This window comes from Dama dama, chromosome 20, assembly GCF_033118175.1.
Source record: "Dama dama isolate Ldn47 chromosome 20, ASM3311817v1, whole genome shotgun sequence".
Lineage (NCBI taxonomy): Eukaryota > Metazoa > Chordata > Mammalia > Artiodactyla > Cervidae > Dama > Dama dama.
This window is the reverse complement of record NC_083700.1, coordinates 79399567-79425206: the sequence shown is the minus strand read 5'-3', so window position 1 is coordinate 79425206 and position 25640 is coordinate 79399567. Positions and strand designations below refer to the sequence as shown.

Here is a 25640-nt window from a genome sequence, read left to right as displayed (position 1 = left end):
GTCTGGAATTTAGTTTTCACATGGTATCTACCCCTGAAATTTATCTGTAGTGACTGCATTAAAACCCATATCAATATCCACATGACACCTATATCAACCTGTATATGAACACTTGACTTCTGAGAGTCAGCAACTATTTGCATTATTCAGCCTCCCTCCTGGATCAAGCTATACCGATTAACCATTAAATGGCCATGAATATAATCAATTTCACAGGTTAACAATAAGCTTTGGCTTTGGAATTGTGGAAAGGAAGTTAATATTTTTTGACCTCTATGTTTGGGCCTGTGTTTCAGGTACCATGCCACCTGATTTACTTACACCAGTTGATTATGACTGAATCTGGTCCAATTATGATTTGGACCAGAACATGGGTAGTTCCGAAAGTGTCTTACTTGAGTCTACTGTGTATCCATGACTGAGAACTACTGACATACAAAACTCCATTAATTCTTGTAGAAACTCTAAGATAGGGTTCGTCTCTATTTTATAATAAAGAAGCGGATGCCCACAGATATTAATGAGCTTTCCCCAGTTAACACATCTTGTAAATGACACATTTCTCAAGCAGAGGAGACAGTCACTCTCACTAAATCAAGGGAGATGCTGAGCCTAAAAGAAAGACTGATGATTCCTACTTAACAATTGAGACTTTCACTGACTCTGTATCCTCCAACCCTTTATGGCCACCTCAGTTCTTGATCTTTTCACCAATTTTCTACTATGTGAATAACTGATGTATTTTGGTGGTAATAATACTTAGCATCACTTTGTGTTTGTACATATGTTGCTCAAGCCTTCTTGTACATTTCTTAGTTCTCCCTGGTGACAGGCAGGCAAATCACTGTAAAAGCTCTGGTTTGGGAACCACACCCACCTGTGTTGGCCTCCTGCATGGACTTATCTCTGTGGTCTTGACTAGTCATTTTACTTTTTGAATCTCAGTTCTGTGTGTATAAAATTGTGAAAATAATAAAACCTATACTTTAGTAACATTATATTCAATAAATTTTACCTATTATTGTAGCCACCCTAACCAGTGGAAGTAGCGTGTGCCCCACCAGTAAACAGGTGGAAAGCAGGAGGTTGAATTAGACCTTTGGAGTTGACCCCTTTTTCTCACACTCGGGGGTGTTCATTCACTCAGCCATGTCCGACTCTTTGTGACCTCATGGACTGTAGCCTACCAGGCTCCTCTGTCCATGGGATTCTCCAGGCAAGACTACTGGAGCGGGTTGCAATTTTCTCCTCCAGGGACTCTTCCCCACCTAGGGAGCAAACCCTCCTCTCCTGTGTCTCAGGCATTGGCAGGGGGATATCACAGATACCCTAATGTTTAGAGAGAATAGAAAGATTAAGAAGTCAAAATCTAGTTAAGGCTGACACTTCCCTTGCTCAGAACATGCTTCCAGAAAGTTATTTATGCATGCAACTCCAGCTTAACCAAAGGAAATGTAGAGATCTTCCTCCACTCACAATGGGGTTACCTCCTGATAAACCCACTGGAAGTTGAAAATATGATCATAAGGGGAAAATGCATTTAATACACCTAATCCACCAAACGCTGTAGCTTAGCCTAGCTTACCTTAAACGTGCTCAAAATACTTAATTTAGCCTGAAGTTGGACAAATTCGTCTAACAGAAAGCCTATTCATTACATGAATGTCTCATGTTATTTAATACGGTACTGAAAGTGAAAAACAGAATGGTGGTATGGGTAGAGAAGGGTTCTACGTGAATTGCTTGTACACCCTCCTGATCAGGTGGCTGATTGGGAGCTGGAGCTGGGTTCGCACAGCTCAACATCACCAGAGTACAGAGTACCTACTACATATTACTGGCCCGGTAAAAGATCAAAATTAGAGGTACAGGATTAGAAGCAATAAGTATTCTACTTATTGCTTTCACACCATCAAAAAGTAGAAAAATTCTAAGTGGAACCTTCCCAAGTCTTCGAAGTTCGCATGTCCCTGCTCTGTATTTTTCCTACTTTGCCTTAAGTCCTTGCCCTGTGACCCAGTCCCTATCCCACCTCTGCCCTTCCACTCGGGGGAGGAGCTGTGGATTTCATTTTACTGTGGATTGGTCGACAAGAGAGGGTAAATCAGAGAGGCTCCACCCTTCTCACAGGAGGCTGGGGGTGGGCGCTCCATTCCCCTCCCTCTCGGACCTGCAAGGAGGTGAACTGGCCGCGGAGGGCCGTCCCCTGTCCCTTTAAGGAGGAGGGACGAGCACAACCGGCGTGGCCCCGACCCCGTCCGCGCCCTCATCCCAGAGCAGCTGCAGCCACAGCTCCGGCCGCCCCTCGCTTGGCAGAGTCCGCTGGGCCCCAGGAAGCAAGTCGTCACCATGGTAAAGATCGTGACTGTAAAGACCAAGGCGTACCAAGACCAGAAGCCGGGCACGAGCGGGCTGCGGAAGCGGGTGAAGGTGTTTCAGAGCAGCGCCAACTATGCCGAGAATTTCATCCAGAGTATCATCTCCACTGTGGAGCCGGCGCAGCGGCAGGAGGCCACCCTGGTGGTGGGCGGAGACGGCAGGTTCTACATGAAGGAGGCCATCCAGCTCATCGTCCGCATCGCCGCAGCCAACGGGGTAAGGGACGTGCCCGCTCCTCCGTCGCCCCAGTCGCCCGTCCGCCTCCGGCCGCGCGCGCTCCCGCGGGGCCACTTCCGCGCGCGCGGCCGCCGAGTCTCCACCCCCAGCTCCTCGGCGCTCTCTCTTCCTAGCCTGCGGCCGGGCGGGGGTCGCCCCGGGCGGGAGAGTGGCCAAGGAGGGCAGCAGAACTGCTCTTCTGACCGCTCCTCCCATCCCTCGCCCACCCCCACCCCGCCCTGGCTGGGCGGGGAGGCGCGAGGCGGGGAGCAGGGCTTGACCTTGGGAGGCCCGGCCCTCTGCCTCCTGCCCCTCCCTTCTCTCTCCTCCCGTCGGTTCTTCCCCTGCCCCCGCCGTCGTCCGGGCCTCTGACATTTACATTAACCTTTTTTGCCTGTGAAGATACAGTTACCGAGCCGAGTGCAGTCACCTTAACCCGGAAAGGTTAGAGGCCGCCGCCTTGCTCAGAACCCTCCTTGTATCCCGCTGGGTTGCCTGCTATTCCCGTCTGGGACTGGCGCTGCCCGCTGGCTGCCAGCCCCGGGCTTTGGGCACCCGCCCCCCCTGGTGGCACGGCGCGCCAGGGCTCGGTCCCCAGTTTGCTGGGTCAGAGCTTCTGCCCTCTGCCCTGGCGCCGCCTGTTTGCTGGGGCGCAGGCTTTTGAAAAGGCTAGTCTTTGCCCGGTGTTGCTTCTGGATCGAACACCGAGGTTGCTGGAGCTGAGTTTTCGTTAGAACAGAACCTACCTACTCGAGCGCGCTCATATGTAAGCGGTCGTGGCAGGCCGGAAGGTTAACGCAACACACTGGTTCCGCCCCAAGCCAAGGAACGTTGACCGACTAAGATGGGCAGGTCCACTAACGTGAGATTTTTGAACTAGATTTTTCAGTAAACCTGGTATTTCTGCGAAAATGTGGATTTATAAACCACAACTGAGGCTGATTGTTTCCTCACTCTTGTAAAAAAGTTTTCTAACGAGTTTTTTTTTTTTTTAAGTTTTCTTTCTATAATTAACAGAAGATTTGGCTTATACTCACCTCTTCTGAAACTCATTCCCTTTAGTAATATTTTTATTCATTTCAGGAGTACTTTTTTCCTCTTATTAATATACTGAGGGCCATTTTGCCAAGCCCTGTGAAAAGCACTTCACTATCTCATTCATCCTCCTCTGGCCCTAGGAAGTGGGCTTCCTTGGAGGCTCCCACTGTGAAAGAATCCCCCTGCCAATGCAGGAGACAAGGGTTCCATCCCTGGGTGGGGAAGATGCCCTGAAAAAAGGAATGACTGTCCAGTATGCTTGCTTGGAGAATTCCATGGACAGAGGAGCCTGGGACTCACAGAGTTGGACAGGACTGAGCGGCTAACACACACACACACACACACACACACACACACACACACACGACTGAGTGGCTAACACACACACACACACACACACACACACACACACACACACACACACACAGCCCTGTGAGGTAGATGCTATTATGGGCATCTTGAAGATGCCAGTGAGAAAACTGAAGCTTAGGCAGGTTTAGCAGGAACTCTAATGGCAGTACTGAGACTCTAGTAGAGACCTGCTGATTCCAAGAACTTGAACAGTTTCTGGGCATGAAGAAACTCTGGAGTCTGAGGATCTGTTTTTCAGTGGTCTCTCAAATCTAAACTGGGAACAATGTACATTTGCCTCTCTGGGTCAAATAACTTATAAGCATCAGAGAGAGAAGATTGTCTGGATCTGTTTCCTTTATGGTCCTGAGTTTTCAGGCAACCTCAAATTCCCTTGAAAGAAGAACCAAGAATGAACAAAAGCTGTATCCTAGTGCAGCTCGTATTCATTTCCCTGTCATCACTTGTGTTGAACTTGCATTTCATTCATTTCTTCAGGAAATATACTGAATCTATATTATGTACAGAGAAATGTGTGGGATAAAAAGGTGATTCAGCAACAAGACTTCTTCTTCAGAAAATTACAGCATAGTGGGAATTTAATGGGTCCAATTAAAAAACTGTCCATTTGAGAGTAGTGTGGGATGGAAGGAAAAGAATTAGTCAAGACTAAAGTTTTTTATTTTAGTATGTATAAAAAACCTCATCACCCTTTTGCTACTGCCCTATTGCTCCCCCCACCCCTTTTAGTCAATCTTTGTAAAAGTTGTCTACATTCACATCACAGATTCCTCTCCTCCCATTCACTCACCATCTCACTGCAGTCTGGCTTCTGTTTCTTTCACCAATTCACTGACATTGTTCTTGCCAAGCCTACTGATGACTTTCTGGTTACTAAATCCATTCCGTTGAATGTTTAGGCCTTATCTTATGTGACCTTCCTGTTTAATCTGGCATTGCTGACTTCATACTTTTTTAAAGTTCTTACTCCCTTGTCTTGATCACTCTCTCCTGATTCTATTCACACTTTTTGAGAGTTCCTACATGGACTGCTTACCCTACCTATATCTTATCCTATTCTCTGGGTTTCTGGTCTCAACTCACTGCCCTCTGATTTTTTCTTCCTATCTTTCCTCACCAGGGATTTAAGTATATTGCCGTTTCTCCTCTGGTGCAATTCAGATAGCATTTTCAGAAAGCTTTCCCCAGCAGCCTCTCTCTGCCACTCTCCCCACTTAAGTGATCTTTCCCCATAGATACTTCTAGAATAGATGACATTTTCTGTTTACATGTGACACTCCCTTGTAACTAGGACAATGCAACTTCCAATGAGTCTTTGTTCTAGTGCCCAAAATCATAAATTGTGAAGTGTATGGAAAATACTTCAAGTATATTCCAGCATTTAACTTAAAACCATAGTTTATTGCCAATACATTTATTATCATTAAACATCTATTATGTGCTTACTTCTCTTATCAGTCCTTATGCTATAAGTACTTGGGATATAATATATCCCTGACCTCAGGAAATCGTCTAGAAGTGGAAGTGGACAGGAATAAGCAGACAACCCAGGCTTCCCTGGTGGCTCAGAAGTAAGGAATCCGCTTGCAATGCAGGAGTCCAGGGTTTGATCCCTGAGTCAGGAAGATCCCCTGGAGAAGGACATGGTAACCCCACTACAGTATTTTTTCCTGGGAAATCCCATGGACAGAGCAGCCTGGTGGGCTACAGTCCATGGGGTCACAGGAATCAGACACGACTGAGAGACTAAACCACTACCGCCGTGTGTCCGGTGTTGTGAGGGAGTTTTGTGCCAGGTACTGAAGGGGCAAGAGCGTGGCAGGCTGTACTTGAGAGTGGAAGGCACAGTGAAAAAGTCTTCACAGAGGCGTGGTAGTGGATTTGAGGCTTAAAGGATGAGTTGGAGTTTCTAAGGTGCATTTGTCAGGGGAGCAATTCTTGGCAGAATAAATATCATAGGAGTTGGGGACAGTTCCCTTGGGCAAGTTATTCAATTTCTCATCCTTCCCACCCCCTTGTTTGTGAAAACTGGAAATGACAATACATATCCAGAGAGGCTCTTGTGAAGATTAAATGAAGCAGCATATTTAAGAGTACCTGGTAGCCCTCTCTCACCTGGAAACTGGATGACACCTGTAGGGAGACCTCAAGATGAGCTTGAGGACAGGACTTCCTGTGATGAATGTTCTGTTAGTATGGGGACACTGAGTTAATCATACCCAACCTGATGCAAATATTAACCTCCACCCACCCACCCCACCCCGGCCATAGATCTCAGTTTTGTCTCCTACCTTCCTCTACACTTAATGGCCCCAACCAAACTAGAGGGATTCCTTCTTAGATCCCAATAGGGTACAAGTGATTAGCCCAAGCGAGAAAAGAGGGAATTGGGGAAAATGCTCTTTTACTGCTTAAAACTTTAGCCAGACAGACAGTGTCCTCAGCCACTCCCAGTGGGAATCTAGCATTTGGAAGACAGTTCTGGAGTATCCATGTTTCCTATTGTAACACCTCTTGCATCCCAGGAACAGAGGGGACAGTTCCTTGTCTCTTTTCCTGACTGTTTGGCATGGGCCAGGGACATCTGAAAAGTTTGTGGCAGTGAGAAAATAAAGCAATACATGCAGAAGTATCTTGTAAAATATAAAACATGAGGTGTGTTTTAGTGGGTTTGTTTCCTGGAGAGTGTGAAACAACAGAGTTGGAGGGTGGGGTTGTCTCCAGCCTACCTCCTCAACACACTTTACTCTCTCGCATCTGGTTCCACCTGGAACATTCTTCTCTCTTCTGCAACCTTAGATCTGGGCTTAGTTGACACTTCCCTGCTCCTAATCCCTGAATCAGGTGTACCTCTTTTCTGCTCTCATGGCCTGTCTTGCTCACCCCCATAATAACACTGACTGCATCTTACAGCGGTTGTTGATTCGCTCATCTGTAATCCACCTGGCCTCCAACACAAACCTTTTTGACTGTAAGCCCCAAGTGAATGAAGACGGGGCTTGTCTTGTTTTCTGCTTTATCCCAGGAGACTCTTCAGATTAACCACAAGTTCATCTTGAGCTCCTCACCAGTGTTTGTCATCCTCACACTGGTTGATTTGACCCCCTAATGGCTCCTTACTGTGCTGATGAAGCCCATGGGGCTCACACAACATAGTGACCATTTCAGCTTACTTTTTAGCAGCACAGGTGTTTGTAGGCATGTTAGAGTTCAGAATAAGAAACTAATGTTTATTCAGAATTAAAATCCTTACCTGCAGATCATACCTGGGAGGAAAGTACTTCATGGGTGCAATCAAGCGCGTTCAACATCAGGCAAAAACAAATTCATGTATCAGTTACCAAAATAAGGCGTGTAGTAGAATCTATAGGAAAAATGGATCTCACCTTCCCTGCATGCCATTTTCTCAGATTTAAGTTTGGAAAAAGCCAAATTTAAATCTGGGGAAATTCTTGTAACATATGGATAAGTCTATCAGCCCCAGGGTGGTGGAAATTGGTATTTCCCAAAATTCTTCTCAGATCTTCTTGCAAACTCACATGATTCATTTGTGTTTTAAAAGCTCTGAAAATCCTACTTAACACTGCCCAATCAGTTTTCCCAAACTTTTAACCAGGATATTATAACCATCCCTGAAACTACTTGCTTTGGGATATATTTATTTATGGAAAAGATCAACTGGATGAAATATCAGGACACCAGAGATCAGGTTCCAACTCTCCCATTTCTGGCAGATTGGGCAAGTCACTCAAATCTTTCTGTACCACCACCTACCTATTACATTTCTTCTTTTCAGAAACACTGTGGGTCAGTCATAAAGAGGAAAGAAGAAAGAAATTGTTCCCAATATGAAAACACAGTGTTCAAAGTGTTTCAGACTCATGACTAAATCTTCATTGGCCTGATTTGGTTGGCAGTCCTCACTGTGTTTACTCTGGGCTTCTTTCACCTTTTCTATCTTGTGTCTTAGGGATTCATGTGAGTGGTGATTGGGAGAAGCATTGGGAAGGAGGATTTCCAACAGTTGAAGTTATAAAAACAACAAACTCCAAAAAAACAACAACAACAACAACAACAAACCCCCAAGGCAAAGGCACCCTCTTTTCACCCTTTTCAAACAAGCCCCTATGGTTAGCCCTCAGTGGTCTATTCCTTTTGAGGACATCAGGTAAGAAAAGTCTTCTAAAATTCTCCCAACTAAAAATGAAAATAAGCCCTCAATTACTTGGCACACTCAGTAGCCATTTTTAAAAGGTGATTTCCAACTTTGAGCACAGCTCCAAGGGCCACAGAATGACTAGATATGTCTGCATCAAGTTCAGGGAACTTTAAGGGAGAATGAATAGAGCATTGAAACTTACCTGCTTAACTTTCTTAGATCATTTTTCTGAAACTTTAAGGGAGAATGAATAGACCATTGAAACTTACCTGCTTAACTTTCTCAGATCATTCTTCTGAAAGCTCTTCTAAAGTCTGAAGGGGTCCAAAATATGTCACCGTGGCATAAAAGCTATTTTGAACTGAAGGCATTTGTGAATAGGCATTTTCTGAACTCCTTTGCCTGCATAAAAGCAGAGTCTTCTCAACTGTCATAAATCCCTACCCTGGGAGAGGGTTTCTGGAAACCAGGGAAAATTGACTCAGCACCACATCTAAACAGACATTATCACAAAATTATAATATTAATTCCCCATTGTTTTAAAGCCCCAGTTATCTTTTTGAAAAGTCATTTGTTTTCCCAACACGGATAACCACAGTGAAAGTGCTCATCTAGATAGAATTTTGAAGCCTGAAAATGTTAGCTTTTTTCTTTTGGCCTCTGTGCTTTGTCCCTCCCCTGATTTGTCCATCGCTGATGGTCACTTTAAGACAGGAAAAGCTAGGTTGGATAAGAAGTCAATGTCCTTAATGGGTTATCTGCTGGTAGGCTAGCTCCCACCATCTGGCAGAGAATCCCAGGAAAGATTTGAGGCCACAGCCTTTTCTGCTTCACCTCCTGCTTCATGGATAGCTGTTTTAGCTTGGGAACACAAATGGTCTTCATCTCAGCTCTGCAGCGCACAAATTACTAGACTTGGGCAACATGGTGTAGAAGCCACAGCCAAAGAAAACTTCCCTTGGCAGAATCATAATCTCCATTTCTGCTTACAGACTGGCTAGTCTTTGTTTGAGCTTTTCTCTGTATTGTGCCAAGAAGCAGCCAACAAACATTCCTCTTCTGAATTCTCCTAACCATCTGCCTAGAGCTACACCTTTGGTTGGCCCATGATCTGTCTTCCAAGATAGCAGTGGTGAAACTTTTGCCATGGCCATAAAAATTGTGCTAATGCTGCATATCTAAATTCTGTTTTGGTACAGAACACCAAATTTTACATTAGTTAAAACGTAGGTTTGGGCTGCTATAGCAGAGTTCTAAAATAAGTTACTTAAATAAAATAAAGTTTGTAGTAATAGAACCCATTGTAACAGACTGGGTGTGGGCAGTCCAGGGCTGGTGTGGCGGCCCCACTGTGTCAGAAGGTGCTTGTTTCTTTTCTCTTGTTGATCAGCCTCCCCTGGTGAGTTGCCCTTATCTGCATCATGCAACATGGCTGCCCACCACCCTTTGGTCATTTTAACCTACAGGAAGGGAAGAAAAGCGAAGGAAGGCACACCTTTCTCAGAGACTGCATGTCATCAATTTCATTCTTGTCCCATTGGCTGAAACTGAGGCTCAGGCCTCCTCTAGCTGCAAGGGATGCTGGGAAATACAGGCATACCTCATTCTGTTGCACTTTGCTTTATTATGCTTCTCAGATACTAAATTTTTTGCGAATTGAAGATTTGTGGCAATCCTGCGATGAGTTTTTTTCCTGTAACATTTTCTCATTTCATGTCTCTGTGTCAAATTTTGGTAGTTCTTGCAATATTTCAGGATTTTTTAAATCCTTATTGTATTTGTTACAAGATCAATGATTTTTGAAGTTACTATTGCAAAAAGTTGATAACTTGCTGAAGGCTCAGATGATGATTAGCATTTTTTTAACCAATAAAGTACTTTGAAATTAAAGTAAATACATTTTTTTAGACATAATGCTAATGAACACTGAATAAACCACATAATAATATAAACATCACTTTTATACACTGAGAAACCAAAAAACTTATGTGACTTGCTTTACTGCAGTATTCACTTTATTACAGTGGTTTGGAACTGAACCTGCACTATCTCTGATGTATATCTATATCAGCATTATGCTGAGTGCTATGTATTAGGCTAAATATTTGGGGTGTCAGTCTAAATGAAAGGGAAAATTGATATTAGGGAACACCCCACAGTCCTCATTATCCTAAACATGCTTTCCAAATTTAGTGAAAACCACTCAGTCGTTTTCAAGTGATAGAGTTACAGAGAGAACACAGAAATTTGATTTTATATTGGTAACTAGATTTTTTGAAAAGACCTTGACTATCATTTATTCCAACTACAGGCCTAAAAAGGAACCTAGGCACAATCATTCGCATTATGGAGGACTTTTTAAATAAAGCAACTTTATTGAGATATAATTCACACACCACACAATTTATCCATTTAAAGTATATGACTCAGTATTTTTTTTTAGTGTATTTATAGCATTATGCCAGAGAAGGCAATGGCACCCCACTCCAGTACTCTTGCCTGGAAAATCCCATGGACGGAGGAACCTGGTAGGCTGCAGTCCATGGGGTCTCGAAGAGTCGGATACAACTGAGCGACTTCACTTTCCCTTTGCACTTTTCTGCATTGGAAAAGGAAATGGCAACCCACTCCAGTGTTCTTGCCTGGAGAATCCCAGGGACGGTGGAGCCTGGTGGGCTGCCGTCTATGGGGTCGCACAGAGTCGGACATGACTGAAGCGACTTAGCAGCAGCAGCAGCATAGCATTATGCAGCCATCACCGCAATCTAATTTTAAAATATTTCCATCACCTTAATAGAAGCCTTGTGCATTAGCAATCAATCCCTCTTGCTTCCCTACCCCTTCATCATAAGCAGCCACTACTGTACCTTGTTCTGGATGTATGCTTGGTCACTCAGTTATGTTGGACTCTTTGCAATCCTGTGGACTGTAGCCCACCAGGCTCCTCTGTCCCTGGGGTTTCCCAGGCAAGAATACTGGAATAGGTTGTCATTTCCTACTCCAGGGTCTTCCCAACCCAGGGATTGAACCTGCATCTCTTCCGTCTATTGCACTGGGAGGTGGATTCTTTGCTACTGTGCCACCAGGGAAGCCTGTACTGTACCTGAGGCCTCTATAAATTTGTATGGGTGGATTTTACACAGACTGAATATTCAGTTTTAGTTGCCATACGGAAGTTATATTTGACAGGTAAAGCCCTGGGAATGTGAGAAACAAAGGCAAAGGGTCCATATCAAGAACAGGAGTTAGTGTCTTATGCTTCTGTGCACACTGTCTGAGCGTTATTGATACGCAACAGTCCTCATTCTCCGGGAACCTCCAATTGCAGAAAGAAGACTGACACAAAAACAGACAATCACCGTTAAATTTTATAAGAGCTAGTACTTAAAGAAAAAGAGATCACTATGGACACCAGGCAGGGACGCCTGCCCCAGCTTGGGGTGGGAGTGAGTGTGGGAGGGGATAGTGTGTTCAATGAAGGTTTTCTGCAGGAGATGAGCCTACTTTTTGCAGCAGACTCCTTGTCCATAGCCAACCAGGCTGTCAAAAAAAGGAGGAGAAGTTTTTCCAGGAGAACAGCTTCTTCATTTTCGAGTGTAAGCAGTCAGATTTCTTTTTTTTTTTTTTACAAATGTATTTGAACTTATATATCCAAATTAGTGTTGTTCCCTGCCAAATCACCACTCTGGGAACCGTACACTTATTCCAGTGATGCGTCTAGTGCTGAAAGCATTTTGAAGCTCCTCTATGGGAGTTATTTTTCAGCCAGTCGGTTTATGGGTCACCTAGGGAAACCAGTCACATTATTTTATAGTCATGCCTCATTTTTCACCTAAAACGATATAATAAGATTTGATCACCCACTTTATTCATTAGACGTGGCTCCAACCAATTTTCGTCTCTTTCCAAAGTTCACATCTATTCTCAAAGGATGAAATTTGTCATGACTGAAGACTTTCAAAGAAAAGTGCCACAGACTGTAAAGACAGCTGCTGAAAAAGAGTTCCAGAAATGTTAGTGCAGCGTCAACATGGTTTGAATACATGCGCTGCTTCCCAGGGTGCTTGTCTTGAAGGAGAAAATATTAATTTAGATGAAAATATTCTACTCTTGCATAACTGTTGAAAATGAGTTACATTTTGTACTATTCAAGCACACTGCCCTGAAGAGAAGAATTTAGAAGACAGGCCATGATGAGGGAGATTCTGGCATGCTGCTTACCTTCTACAGTTTACTGCAGAGGCCTGGGAATTCAGTTCTCTTCCATCCTGATAAACATCTCAACATGTTTCAGTGCATTCAGAAATTGTGCACAGTAGGAAGGTTTGAAAACCCAAGTAGACAAAATGACCCTGAGCTTGGAAAGGAATCCTATCAGCTCAAAGCCACAAGAAACAAAAACCTAGATGTTTAGCCTGTACCCACCTCAGCTCCAACAGATCATTCCAGCATTGCAAGGAGGCCAGAAAATGGAGCTGGGATTCCGTAAGTGGGTGGGGATGGGGAGGGACCTTTTGCATTAGTAATAAAACTATTATGTTACACTGCTCCCATGAGGACTTTGGAAAATACATTTTGTGGAGCAAAATGAAATCCACTTAAAAATGAAGCAAAAGGGAAATAAATGTAGAAAGCTCAGAGGGAATCAGGAATAAGGTTGACTTCTGTCACAGAAGCCAGCTGCCTCTCTGTGTTGGGCCATGCAGTTGATGCCAAGTCCTCTGAGGTCAAATCCATGAGAAATACTCTCATCACACAGTTCAGCATAACCAGTTACCCTGTAAGTAATGAAGAGAGTAAATAATACCTGCCTTAAAGATTCATATGAGGTGATAATGATAACCTTATATGCAGAACAGAAAAAGAGACACAGAAATACAGAACAGACTTTTGAACTTTGTGGGAGAATGTGAGGGTGGGATATTTCAAAAGAACAGCATGTATACTATCTATGGTGAAACAGATCACCAGCCCAGGTGGGATGCACGAGACAAGTGCTCCGGCCTGGTGCACTGGGAAGACCCAGAGGAATCGGGTGGAGAGGGAGGTGGGAGAGGGGATCGGGATTGGGAATACATGTAAATCCATGGCTGATTCATATCAATGTATGACAAAACCCACTGGAAAAAAAAAAAATGTAACATAGGGGAAAAAAAAAAAAAAAAGATTCATATGAGGAGATGAAGTAAAATTTGGAAAGTGTTTATCATAGTGCCTGACATAAGTGTTTAGTAAACAAAAGATTCTGATGATTCTAATAATGTTTATGGTTATTCCAAACTCTGAAGCCAGGGGAGGGCAGAGGGGATGGTCTTCTGTGCCTGCCACCACCTCCCATTCCATCTCTGTCCATACATTATCCCTTGAATTTGATCTGTGAGGCAGAGGTTCATAGTTGCTGTGTCAGTCACGAGCCCACTGATATGCAGCCTTCACCTCATTGGAGCCGTGAGCTAGCAGTGGGTAGTTGAAGATGGGTATTTTAGGATGGATCTGAGGGATGGTTAGCTGACCCATGCCAATGTCATGCTGTAGACCAGAAGTTGCAAGAGATGTGTGCTGGCATTGCTGTGAACCTCCTGGACTACATGGATTTTCTCATTCAGTAAGCATTGCTGAGCACTCTTTATGTGCCAGGAAGTGTGAGATGGTTGCAGGTACAAAAATGAATCAGACAAAGTCTTTGTTTTCAGGATTCATGCCAGTGGAGGAGAATTTATAAGCAGTTATAAAAAATATGGTTCGAATACTAGTGTATTAGCTTCCTGTTGCTGCTATGACAAATGACTCCAAACTGGGTGGCTTAAAACTACAGAAATGTATTTTCTCACCATTCTGGAGACCAGAAGTCTGAAATCAAGGTTTTGGCAGGGTTACACTCTCGCTGGATCTCCAAGGGAGAAGTTCAGGGAATCAAAGGAACACAGAGCCACTCAACCCCACCTTGAAGGGGAAGGGAAGACCGAGGATGTCTTCTCTTCCCAGGCAAGGTAATTTCTGAGCAAGTACAGATGATAAAGAGGAATCAGGGAGAACTTAGCTGAAAGTGAAGTGAGGGTGGAGGCAGAGTACAATCATTGGTTTAAAATGCACATACCTGATACCTCATACCAATGCTGTCCTATTTAAAGTATGCTAACAGTAATGACCGACAAGATTCCAGACAAGAAGGTTCCAGAGCTCCATTATCCACAGTGCTTCTGTAGACTCCTGACATAATGTCAAATGGAAGACAGGCCATTTGGTGGCTCCTTACCAAATAACTTAATTCATAGTGATGGGTTGGAATGGAGGATTTTGATTCAAATCTCAGTTGTACAATTTATTGTACAATATCTTGTATTCTGGGCTTCCCTGGTGGCTCAGATGGTAAAGAATCTGCCTGCGGTGCAGGAGACAGGGTTTTGATCCCTGGGTCGGAAGATCCCCTGGAGAAGGGAATAGCTACTCACTCCAGTATTCCTGCCTGGAGAATTCCGTGGACAGAGGAGCCTAGCAGTCCATGGGATTGCAGAGTTGGACACGACTGAACGACTAACACTTTCATATTTTTCATCATGTATTCCACTTAACTAAAGCTCAGTTTTTGCACTTGTAAAATGGAATCAATTCTAGTATCTGCTCTATTGGGGGGTTTTATGATAATTAGTTTAAATAATGAGTACACCAAATTTTGGGGAACTATAAAGTGCAACTCAGATGAGGGTTTCACTGTTGCTTTAGGAGAGTCACGCCATGGTGACTTTTTTTTTAACCCTTTTTTTTTTATATTTTAATTGAAGGATAATTGCTTTACAGAATTTTGTGGTTTTCTATCCTACATCAACAGGAATCAGCCATAGGTACACCCATGTCCCCTCCCTCCCGAACCTTCCTCCCATCTTCCTCCATATCCCACCCTTCAGCCTGTCTGACTTAGGGAGCTCAATCATAGTGACTTTTGACTTAAGCCTCCTGCCAAAACAAATCTCAATGTCTAATTTTATCTATCATCTTTCAAAGTCCAAAACTCAGATGTACTAAAGAATAACCAAAGAGTAAATATATCATGCCATTTTGAGGATCTTAGTGGTATATCCACATTACCCCTTTTACATTAGAATTTTGTTTCAGTATAACTTTTTTTTTTCAGTGTAACTTTTGATGTCAGACAGACACAAGTTAGATTCCTAGATATGCTGTTTATTAGCTGTTTAATCTTGAGCAAACTGTCTGAACTTTTTTTTTCTTTACTCATTTGTATAATTAAAATAATATGTCACAGAGGTGTCTCTAGAAAATTATAAGATAATGTGTAGGAAGTTACCTTGCACAGTGCCTTACACATAGTCATAATGAGCAGATTGCTACACTGGGTAGTAGGGATTTTGATGAGAAATACAGACACTATCAACTTTACCTTGCATATAGTCCCCCAGGCAGCTCCCACCTTCTCAGTTTCACTTTTCTTCCAGTTGGCCAGTAACATATCATGATGCTCCATACCTATTAGCCTATAAATTTCAGAACAGAAATGTCTTTCTTACAGAGAGAGTGTTTCATTCACAGGTCCTGGGGTAGGGTGGGGGACCTGCTGTACATAATTTTAGGTTTTTGAAATATATGATCAGCCTGATACTCAGTTATCTCAAAAAGAATACAGCACCATGCCCCCAAATCAGCAAAATTGTCCCCAAATGGCTCAGTACTAATCACAGTGTTTGGTATTTGCACACCAAACCCTCATGAGGTCTACTCTTTAGGGTTTTAGGGTAGTGGTTCCAGTATAAGTTGGTTGGGTCTGCTTGCTGCAGCAACTTCTCCTGAACAACATTTGAGGGGTGATTTTACCTGCCAACATGTACAGAGCGTTTTCTCGTTGCTCAGTATTGGACTGTGCGTTTGGGGCACACACAAATGTGTGAGTGGTCTCCAGCTCCCTGCGGAGCTTGTCATCCAGTGGGCATTGCAAGACTGTGGCAGCACCTCTGTAGATTGTCACTGGGAGTCCAGGGAGAGGAGTACTGGACAGGCAGTCAGAAGCTTCCAGGGGAGATGTGTCTGAGCCAAGTCCTGAAAAGGATGGTGAAAAGAAGCCTGGAAAAAGTGGAGACATTCCACGTAGGGGCAGTGGCAAAACGAGGAGGCCATTGTGGGAAGCAAGCCCATAGGCTTCAACTTTAAATAGAACTCCATAGCAGAGAGGGAGGAGAATGGCAGGGCAGCCTGAGATGTGTTATCACCACACAGGTCCTCAACATCGAGGCTTTCTGTTATACACAGGTCAGCCTGAGACCCAGTCTGAGAATTATCTTATTATCCCAGTGGGAATCAGGAATCTTAGAGACATGAGTTAACAAATGTAGAAAGCTATTTATAAGGGGGCTAGAGTATTTGTATTTGTCTAGTAACATATGAAGGCTCTATCAGTTTGCTAAGTCTGTCTGGCTTTAACCGGCAGATTATATGGCATGTGACCATCTGTATATGACCTGAAGGTTTCATCAGGGCAAGTTTTAAAAACATGGGTTGGTTGATCTGAATCCATATTGTAGAATGAATGATGCACAGTTCACTAAGCTAGATCACATGTTTATTTACCAAAAAAAAAAAAGAGAGCGAGAGAGACATACAGTGCATACAGTGCAACTGTACTGTTCCCCCTCATTTTAGTCACTCAGTCGTATCCGACTCTTTGTGACCCCATGGACTACAGCACTCCAGGCTTCCCTGTCCATCACAGACTCCCAGAGCCTACTCAAACTCATGTCCATTGAGTCGGTGATGCCGTCTAACCATTTCATCCTCTGTCGTCCCCTTCTCCTCCTGCCTTCAGTGTTTCCCAGCATCAGGGTCTTTCCCAATGAATCAGTTCTTCACATTAGGTGGCCAGTTCTTCACATTAGAGTTTCAGCTTCAGCATCAATCCTTCAAGTGAATATTCAGAACTGATTTCTTTTAGGATTGACTGGTTGGATCTCCTTGCAGTCCAAAGGACTCTCAAGAGTCTTCCCCAACACCATAGTTCAAAAGCATCAATTCTTCAGCGCTCAACTTTCTTTATGGTCCAGCTCTCACATCCATACATGACTACTGGAAAAACCATAGCTTTGACTAGATGGACCTTTGTTGGCAAAGTAATGTCTCTGCTTTAAATATGCTGTCTGGGTTAGTCATAGCTTTTCTTCCAAGGAGCAAGTGTCTTTTAATTTCATGGCTACAGTCACCATCTGCAGTGATTTTGGAGCCCCCCAAAATAAAAGTCTCTCACTGTTTTCATTGTTTCCCCATCTATTTGCCATGAAGTGATGGGGCCAGATGCCATGATCTTTGTTTTCTGAATGTTGAGTTTTAAGCCAACTTTTTCACTTTCCTCTTTCACTTTCATCAAGAGGTTCTTTAGTTCTTTGCTTTCTGCCATAAGGGTGGTGTCCTCTGCATATCTGAGGTTATTAATATTTCTCCCGGCAATCTTGGTTCCAGCTTGTGCTTCATCCAGCCTGGCATTTCACATGATGTACTCTACATATAAGCTAAATAAGCAGGGTGACAATATGCAGCGTTGATGTCCTCCTTTCCTTATTTGGATCCAGTCTGTTGTTTCATGTCCAGTTCTAACTGTTGCTTCTTGACCTGCATACAGATTTCTTGGGAGGCAGGTCAGGTGGTCTGGTATTTCCATCTCTTGAAGAATTTTCCAGTTTATTGTGATCCACACAGTCAAAGGCTTTGGTGTAATCAATAAAGCAGAAATAGTTGTTTTTCTGAAACTGTCTTGCTTTTTCAGTGATCCAGCAGATGTTGACAATTTGAACTCTGGTTCCTCTGCCTTTTCTGTATCCAGCTTGAACATCTGGAAGTTCCTGGTTCATGTACTATTGAAGCCTGACTTGGAGAATTTTGAGCATTACTTTGCTAGTGTGTGAGATGAGTGCAGTTGTGGGGCAGTTTGAACATTCGTTGGCATTGCCTTTCTTTGGGATTGGAATGAAAACTGACCTTTTCCAGTCCTGTGGCCACTACTGAGTTTTCCACGTTTGCTGGCATATTGAGTGGAGCACTTTCACAGCATCATCTTTTAGGATTTGAAATAACTCAACTGGAATTCCATCACCTCGACTAGCTTTGTTCGTAGTGATGCTTCCTGAGGGCCACTTGACTTCACATTCCAGGATGTCTGGCTCTAGGTGAGTGATCACACCATTGTGGTTATCTGGGTTATGAAGATCTTTTTGGTATAGTTCTTCTGTGTATTCTTGCCACCTGTTCTTAATATCTTCTGCTTCTGTTAGGTCCATGCCATTTATGTTCTTTATTGAGCCCATCTTTACTTGAAATGTTCCCTTGGTATCTCTGATTTTCTTGAAGAGACCTCTAGTCTTTCCCATTCTATTGTTTTCCTCTATTTCTTTGCACTGATCACTGAGGAAGGCTTTCTTATCTCTCCTTGCTATTCTTTGGAACTCTGCATTCAAATAGTTATAGCTTTCCTTTTCTCCTTTGCCTTTAGTGTTTCTTCTTTTCTCAGCTATTTGTAAGGCCTCGTAGACAGTCATTTTCCTTTTTGCATTTCTTTTTCTTGGGGATGATCTTGATCACTGCCTCCTGTACAATGTCATGAACCTCCATCCATAGTTCTTCAGGCACTCTATCAGATCTAATCTCTGAATCTATTTGTCACTTCCACTGTATAATTGTAAGGGATTAGATTTATGTCATACCTGAATGGTCCAGTGGTTTTCCCTACTCTTCAATTTAAGTCTGAATTTGGCAATGGTGAGTTCATGATCTGAGCCACAGTCAGCTCCCAGTCTTGTTTTTGCTGACTGTGTAGAGCTTTTCCATCTTTGGCTGCAAAGAATATAATCAGTCTGATTTCCAGATTGACCATGTGGTGATGACCATGTGTAGAGTCTTCTCTTGTGTTGTTGGAAGAGAGTGTTTGCTGTGACCAGTGCATTCTCTTGGCAAAAGTCTGTTAGCCTTTGACCTGCTTCGTTTTATACTCCAAGGTCAAGTTTGCCTGTTACTTCAGGTAGCTCTTGACTTCCTACTTTTTGCATTTCAGTCCTCTATAACAAAGAGGACTTCTTTTTTGGGTGCTAGTTCTAGAAGGTCTTGTAGGACTTAATAGAACCATTCAACTTCAATTTCTTCAGCATTACTGGTCAGGGCATGGACTTGGATTACTGTGACATTGAATGGTTTGCTTTGGAAATGAACAGAGATCGTGCTATCATTTTTGAGATTGTATCCAAGTACTGCATCTTGAACTCTTGTTCAAAAGATGGGAGAGAGGCACAGTGCCGCTGTGCTGTTTCCCCTAGATCTCAGCGAAGGGGCTGGGGTCGTCCATGACCTTTTTTTTCTCTTGTTACTTTAGTGTCTGTCGCTCTAACTTTTCACTCATCACTTTTCTACCCCACACTGAAGTTCACCTTCCGGGATGAGCACCTTGAAAACCTCTCTGCTTCTATCTGCAGTTACCCAGTGCTTCTCCAGGAAGCAGCACAAGCTTTTGGCCTCAACCACACAGACAAAGCAGCTCTACCTCCTTCACTATTGCTACTTCTAATTCTGTTCCTTTGTGTTACTGCACAAGTCTGTGTGCTGTGGAAACTACCTGAAATGTCAGGTCTCAGGCAGAAGTTCTCTGTTGTGCTTTGGAAGTCCTCTATGATGGTGGGAGGAATTTTATAGTTGAAGTTGGTCTCCCTGTGAGGATTGCTTACTTGACTACTGCCTGGAAAAACTCACCTCTGTTCATCAGGGACTCTATTCACTGAAGTCCTTTAACTCTCACTACTGACAACTTAGCCACTCAGACATTTGTTAACTATCCACCATACTTCATTTCAGGCACTGAGGTTACAGAGGAACAAGTTCTTTCTCCTCATCACTGAGCAAGGAAGGACGCTTGTTTGTGTATGGACCGTGTTCTTTAGTGATAAGAACCAAGGGCAAAGGAAAGAGGTGTGTGTGTGGGGGGGTCCACCTAACGGTCTCTCTCTCACACCAGCCACCCAGCTGTGAAGAAATCAGCTGTCACTGGAGTTGGGCTTTCTCTCTCTATCTTTTTTTAACCACTTATTGTATTAGTTTCCTGGGGCTGCTGTAACACACAGTACCATAAAGTGAGTGGCTTAGAACAACAGAAACTTATTCTGTCACAGTTCTGGAGGCTGACAAGTCCAAGTGCAGTGGGTTGTACAGGCCCAAATTCATATACTTTCCACTTGGACAACATCGATTTGAGAGTCACCTGGAATCTATTTCCTCTTAATTTTCTCCAAGTTAAGACACACTTGATTATCCAAATGAGCCATACAGCCTATTCATGAGCTTTGGCATTAAAACTGGCATGAAAGCCTGCCTTCCAATATTAGTTGTGAGACTCTGAGCACATCATTTATTCTCTAAGCCTCAGTTTCCTCATCTGTAAAATGGGGATGATGAGGATATCTGTATTACAGGGTTTTATTTGCATGTTACTTGCATGAGAACCTGCATGATAGTCCTATGATAAGCCCTTTATATGATCTCCTTTAATCTTATCAACAACTCTTAACTAGATCTCTGTTTCACAGATGAGGAAATAGAGGATCACTGATTTGTTCAAGATCACCGTGATACTATAAATTATCAGGAGTGAGGATTCAAACCCAGATTTCCACTGTGCTGAATTCTTCAAGGAAATTAATTTTAATAGAGTTATCTAGAACTCTATTCCCAAATCTTTTGTGTCTTATGGTATAACATTTGATTTTTCTGAAGCCTTGTTCTCACTTAAATCTTAAGGCCCAGCGAGAGTCCTACCTCTGCCCACTTGAGCTGCTGTTCATCCCAGGAGTTCCCATAAATGATGTAGAGTCGAAAAAATGACCACATTTCTTTAGATTGCTGTTTTAAAAGCTTTTTCTTGTTGAGTACTTGCCATTCACATGGCCACCTATTATAGTAGGAGTGTAGGCTCTGGGGCCAGATTGCCTGTGTTCAAAACCTGTCTCCACTCTTTCCCAGCTACTTGACCTTGGGCGGATGACATAACCTCTGTATCCTAAGGTAGGGGCTGAGAATAATGCTACTGATCTTGTAGGGTTGTTGTGAAGATTGAGTTAATGCTTGTAAAGCTCTTGGGATACTGCCCTGCACGTTGAGACCTATTGCAATGATCTCCTACTATACACAGCCTTTAAAGCAGTGTCATTTTCCCTGTTTTACAAATAAGAAAACTGAAACCAGAAAGGTCATACACAGCCAGAAGCTGGCAAACGCAGGATTCAGACCCAAGACTGTCTGACCCCTTCCTTTACCTTTTCCCTTCCTTGTTGTAGGTGTCTATCTGACTGACCCGTAGCATTGATCCACTCCTGCCTGGGCCTTCTGCTCTAGAGATCAAGGCATGTGTTCAGTTCAGTGCAGTTCAGTCGCTCAGTCGTGTCTGACTCTTTGCGACCCCATGAATTGCAGCACGCCAGGCCTCCCTGTCCATCACCAACTCCTGGAGCTTACTCAAACTCATGTCCATTGAGTCAGTGATGCCATCCAGCCATCTCATCTTCTGTCGTCCCCTTCTCCTCCTGCCCTCAATCCCTCCCAGCATCAGGGTCTTTTCCAATGAGTCAACTCTTCACATGAGGTGGCCAAAGTATTGGAGTTTCAGCTTCAGCATCAGTCCTTCCAATGAACACCCAGGACTGATCTCCTTTAGGATGGACTGGTTAGATCTCCTTGCAGTCCAAGGGACTCTCCAGAGTCTTCTCTAACACCACAGTTCAAAAGCATCAATTTTTCAGCACTCAGCTTTCTTCACAGTCCAACTCTCACACCCATACATGACTACTGGAAAAACCATAGCCTTGACTAGACGGACCTTTGTTGGCAAAGTAATGTCTCTGCTTTTTAATATGCTATCTAAGTTGGTCATAACTTTCCTTCCAAGGCGTGTGTTAGAAAGATGGAATAAGCCTTTGCCAATATCTCTGTTTTGGTTGTTTATGTAACATTTACTGAGTGGCTAGTCTATAGCCAGGCATGGTGATAAGCACTTTACATGCCTTTCTTCATTGATGTCAGAACCTTTAAAGGAAATTTTGCTATCCCTATTTTACAGATGCTCTGGCTCAAAAAGATCCCATAGAAAAAGATGTCCTTCCTCTCTTTCAGTTTCTTTACAGCTGCACATCCTAGTTTGGCTAAACCATGTAATTGGAAACATCCTTAGTGATGAGATAGAAAACATAACATCACTGTTCCTCTGTTCTTCTTAAAAGTCAATAAATCCACCATGTTTTTACCGTTTGATAGAGGGTCAATCACTGACTACCACAAAACTCCGAGGGACACAGGAAATCCTGCTTGTGTTTCCATTTTCTACCACAAGAGGGAAACATACAACCATAAATGATTTGAAAATAAAGCCATTCTTTAGATAGCCCTCTTTTCACCAAGAATGGTGGGTGCCATACTATGGTTACCTAGACAAGGTGACATTCCACTGGAAATGGTCCTGCGGCTAGGAGTTGCAAGCCGCCTGCTTGGTTCAGAAATCCCAATCGGTGGACCAAGCTATTGCTGTCACAGTAAGAAAACAGCAATTGGCTGGATTTTCAAGCAGTTGTTAAGCCGCACCATTCTAGGGCCAACAGAGAGTAAAATGTGAATTTTGCTACCAAGGTCTGGTATCCAGGTTCACAGTCAGGATGTGTCCCCGCAGTATCCAAGAATTTCCCAGGCAGACCTAGGCTCTTTGGATCTCCCCTACAGAAAAAACGTGATGGAAGAGACATTTAGATGTTGGTTTGCCTTTCACTGTGAGATCGGGGGCCTTCCCTGCGGTCACACTGTCAGATGAAATTGCTACTGAAAAATGACTTCCGAGCAAGCGTTTTCAAGCAGTATGTGACTCTCAGCACACAGAATACTAGGAAAGCTATGTTCCTTCAAGGAAGCATAGGCATCAACAGAGTGTGTTTTCAGGCCTCTATCTATCAGGAACTGTGTAGCTTCTAAGACGTGAGACCTCCAGGTTTTCCCAGATCACCTAACTTCCAGACTGAGGGCACTGTGTCTCCCTGCACTTTCCAAGCCTTGTAAACACATTCCTAGGTCATACCAGGACTGCCCAGGAGGAAGCAGGCTGTGGGAGTGCGTCTGAGAGTGCCAGGTGCCATACTGTGGTCACCTAGACAAGGTGACATTAGCTCAAACGGTAAAGAATCTGCCTGCGATGCAGGAGACCAGAGTTCGATCCCTGGGTTGGGAAGTTCCTCTGGAGAAGGGAGTGGCAATCCACTCCAGTATTCTTGTCTGGAGAATTCCATGGATAGAGAAACCTGGTGGGCTACACAGTCCATGGGGTCACAAAGAGTTGGACATGACTGAGCGACTAACACACACTTTTTACCAAAGGATTTTGATACATAATTCTTAGTAATTAGACAGAATATGGGAAGATATTCTATTAGCTCCAAATGAATATTCTTCAGGAATTTAAATGAAAAAAAATCTGAAGATGCTCCAGAAGGAAATAAGATAAAAATACATATAAAAATTGTATATGAACTATATACATTTTTTTTTTAGGTCAGAATGATTAAATATTGGTGATTTCTTATTAAACAGAAGTCCTCTTGACATGTACTTTTTCTATGAAAGTTAATTCCTAAACCTTGAGCATCTTCACGGTGGGGAGATTGTTTTTAGATTCAACCACGCAAATTAAGAATGACACTTGTGGAGTGGAAAACACCTTCTAAAAATTTTCTCTTTCCTCTGAGCACTCAGAGCACACTTACAAGCTCTCATATTTTACTTCTTTTTGAAATTACTTGTTGACCTATTTAATCTCTCCGTTTAGACCAGAAGTTCAACAACTTGAATCTGTCATCTTCTGGTGGTCCACGGTGCCTGATGATGTCACTGGAGAAAGTCAGTTTACATAGTAACCGTTGGACACAGGGGTGGGTCAGCAGAGGGACAGCAGAGTGACGGATGCTAAAGGATGTACCCGCTTCCAGGCAGCAGTTCTGTTTGTTTTTAAATCAAAATATGCTTCAGGGTTTGGTTTTTTAAAAATAATTTTGTTTATTTTTGGCTGCACTAGATCTTTGTTAGTGCACGTGAGCTTTTCTCTAGTTACGGCAAGCAGGCGGCTACCCTCTTGTTGCGGTGCAGACTTCTCACTATGGGGGCTTCTCTTGTTCTGGAGCATGGGCTTTGGTACACTCGGGCTTCAGTAGTTGGGGCTCTCAGGCTCTAGAGCAAAGCCTCAATAGTTGTGGTGCATGGGCTTAGTTGTTCCCAGGCATGTGGGATCTTCCCAGATCAGGGATCAAACTCATGTCTCCCACTTTGGCAGGCAGATTCTTTACCATAGAGCCGCCAAGGAAGCCCAGGAGTATTTTTTGAACCTGAGATTCTGTACAGCTCTAAGCAAACCATCTGGTCCTCATAATTCTTCTGGCATTATACCTTTAGAGCTTAGAGTAGTTTCTCCTTTTCTTTAAAAGACATTTCCTAACTCTATTAAAATAGATATACTCATAGATAGGTATTAAATGCAGCTGTATATTTTCAGATTGATTAAGGGCAGTCATAAAAGTTAACTCTAAAGTAGGGCTCGCAGGGTAGAACCAGCCAGTGCTAAGCTTTTTTCATTTGTTAACTCATCGTATCTTTATACAACACACCTGTGCAGTAGGTACTGTTTCTTTGCTTTTTTAAAACTCTCTTTAAAAGATGCATTTTTAAAGAATAATTGAGGACTAAGTGACATGTAACATTGTATTAGTTTCAAGTGTACAATCTAATGATTCGATATTGCAGTGTTGTCAAATGATCACCACAGTTAAGTCTAAGGAGGTACAATTTTCAATCCCCACTTCAAAGATGAGAAAATATGGCCACTGAGAGGTTAAGTACTTTGCTTAAGAGCTGCTTTTGGTTGGCTGAGGATCTCAGACTGTGAAGGCAGGGGGTTTCTTTTCTTCCCCTTCTTGCCAGGATGGGACAGCAGGTGGAGCCTGCCTCATATCTGGCAAGTGGAGCCATGCATTGCAGAGCCCCATTCAACACAGTGAGGAGCTATAGGTGTGGCAAGTAATAGAAACCCAGTCTGCTAGAGGGAGCCTCTAAGAGGACTGTGTCATAAGGCCAGAGGGTCTCCTGAAAGCCAGGGGCAGGGTGGGCACATGCGCCTTACAAGAATCTGAAGCAGGAGGACCCTGGGCAGTTAGCCTCAGACTCTCCTCTGTTTATCTTAGCACGTTAGCTTCATTTTCCTCTCTCTCTGCTGACTCAATTGTCAGTGTAAGTTGGTGGGGTTTGTGCATATGTGTGTGTTTATGTGTGTGTCTGTATGTGTGTGGATGAGATCTTAGTTATAAATTCATTTACTCAAACTCCTATGAATATTAGAAGTTTAGAGATCAAATATGTTTGTTTACTTTTTTTTTTTTTTTTTGTGACTCTTTGCAACCCCATGGACTGCAGCATG

The 25640-nt window shown here is 43.3% G+C and overlaps 1 protein-coding gene across 1 annotated transcript in view; it reads left to right on the top strand.

Annotated features, from left to right (window-relative positions):
• The first annotated feature begins 2142 nt into the window (after nucleotides 1–2142).
• Nucleotides 2143–25640, top strand: part of PGM1 (phosphoglucomutase 1) — a 65909-nt gene continuing 42411 nt past the window's right edge. Inside the window, exon 1 of the mRNA XM_061121694.1 lies at nucleotides 2143–2595. Within this exon, the coding sequence (XP_060977677.1) occupies nucleotides 2350–2595 (246 nt within the window). The 5' untranslated portion in view covers nucleotides 2143–2349. The remainder of the gene's footprint in view (nucleotides 2596–25640) is intronic.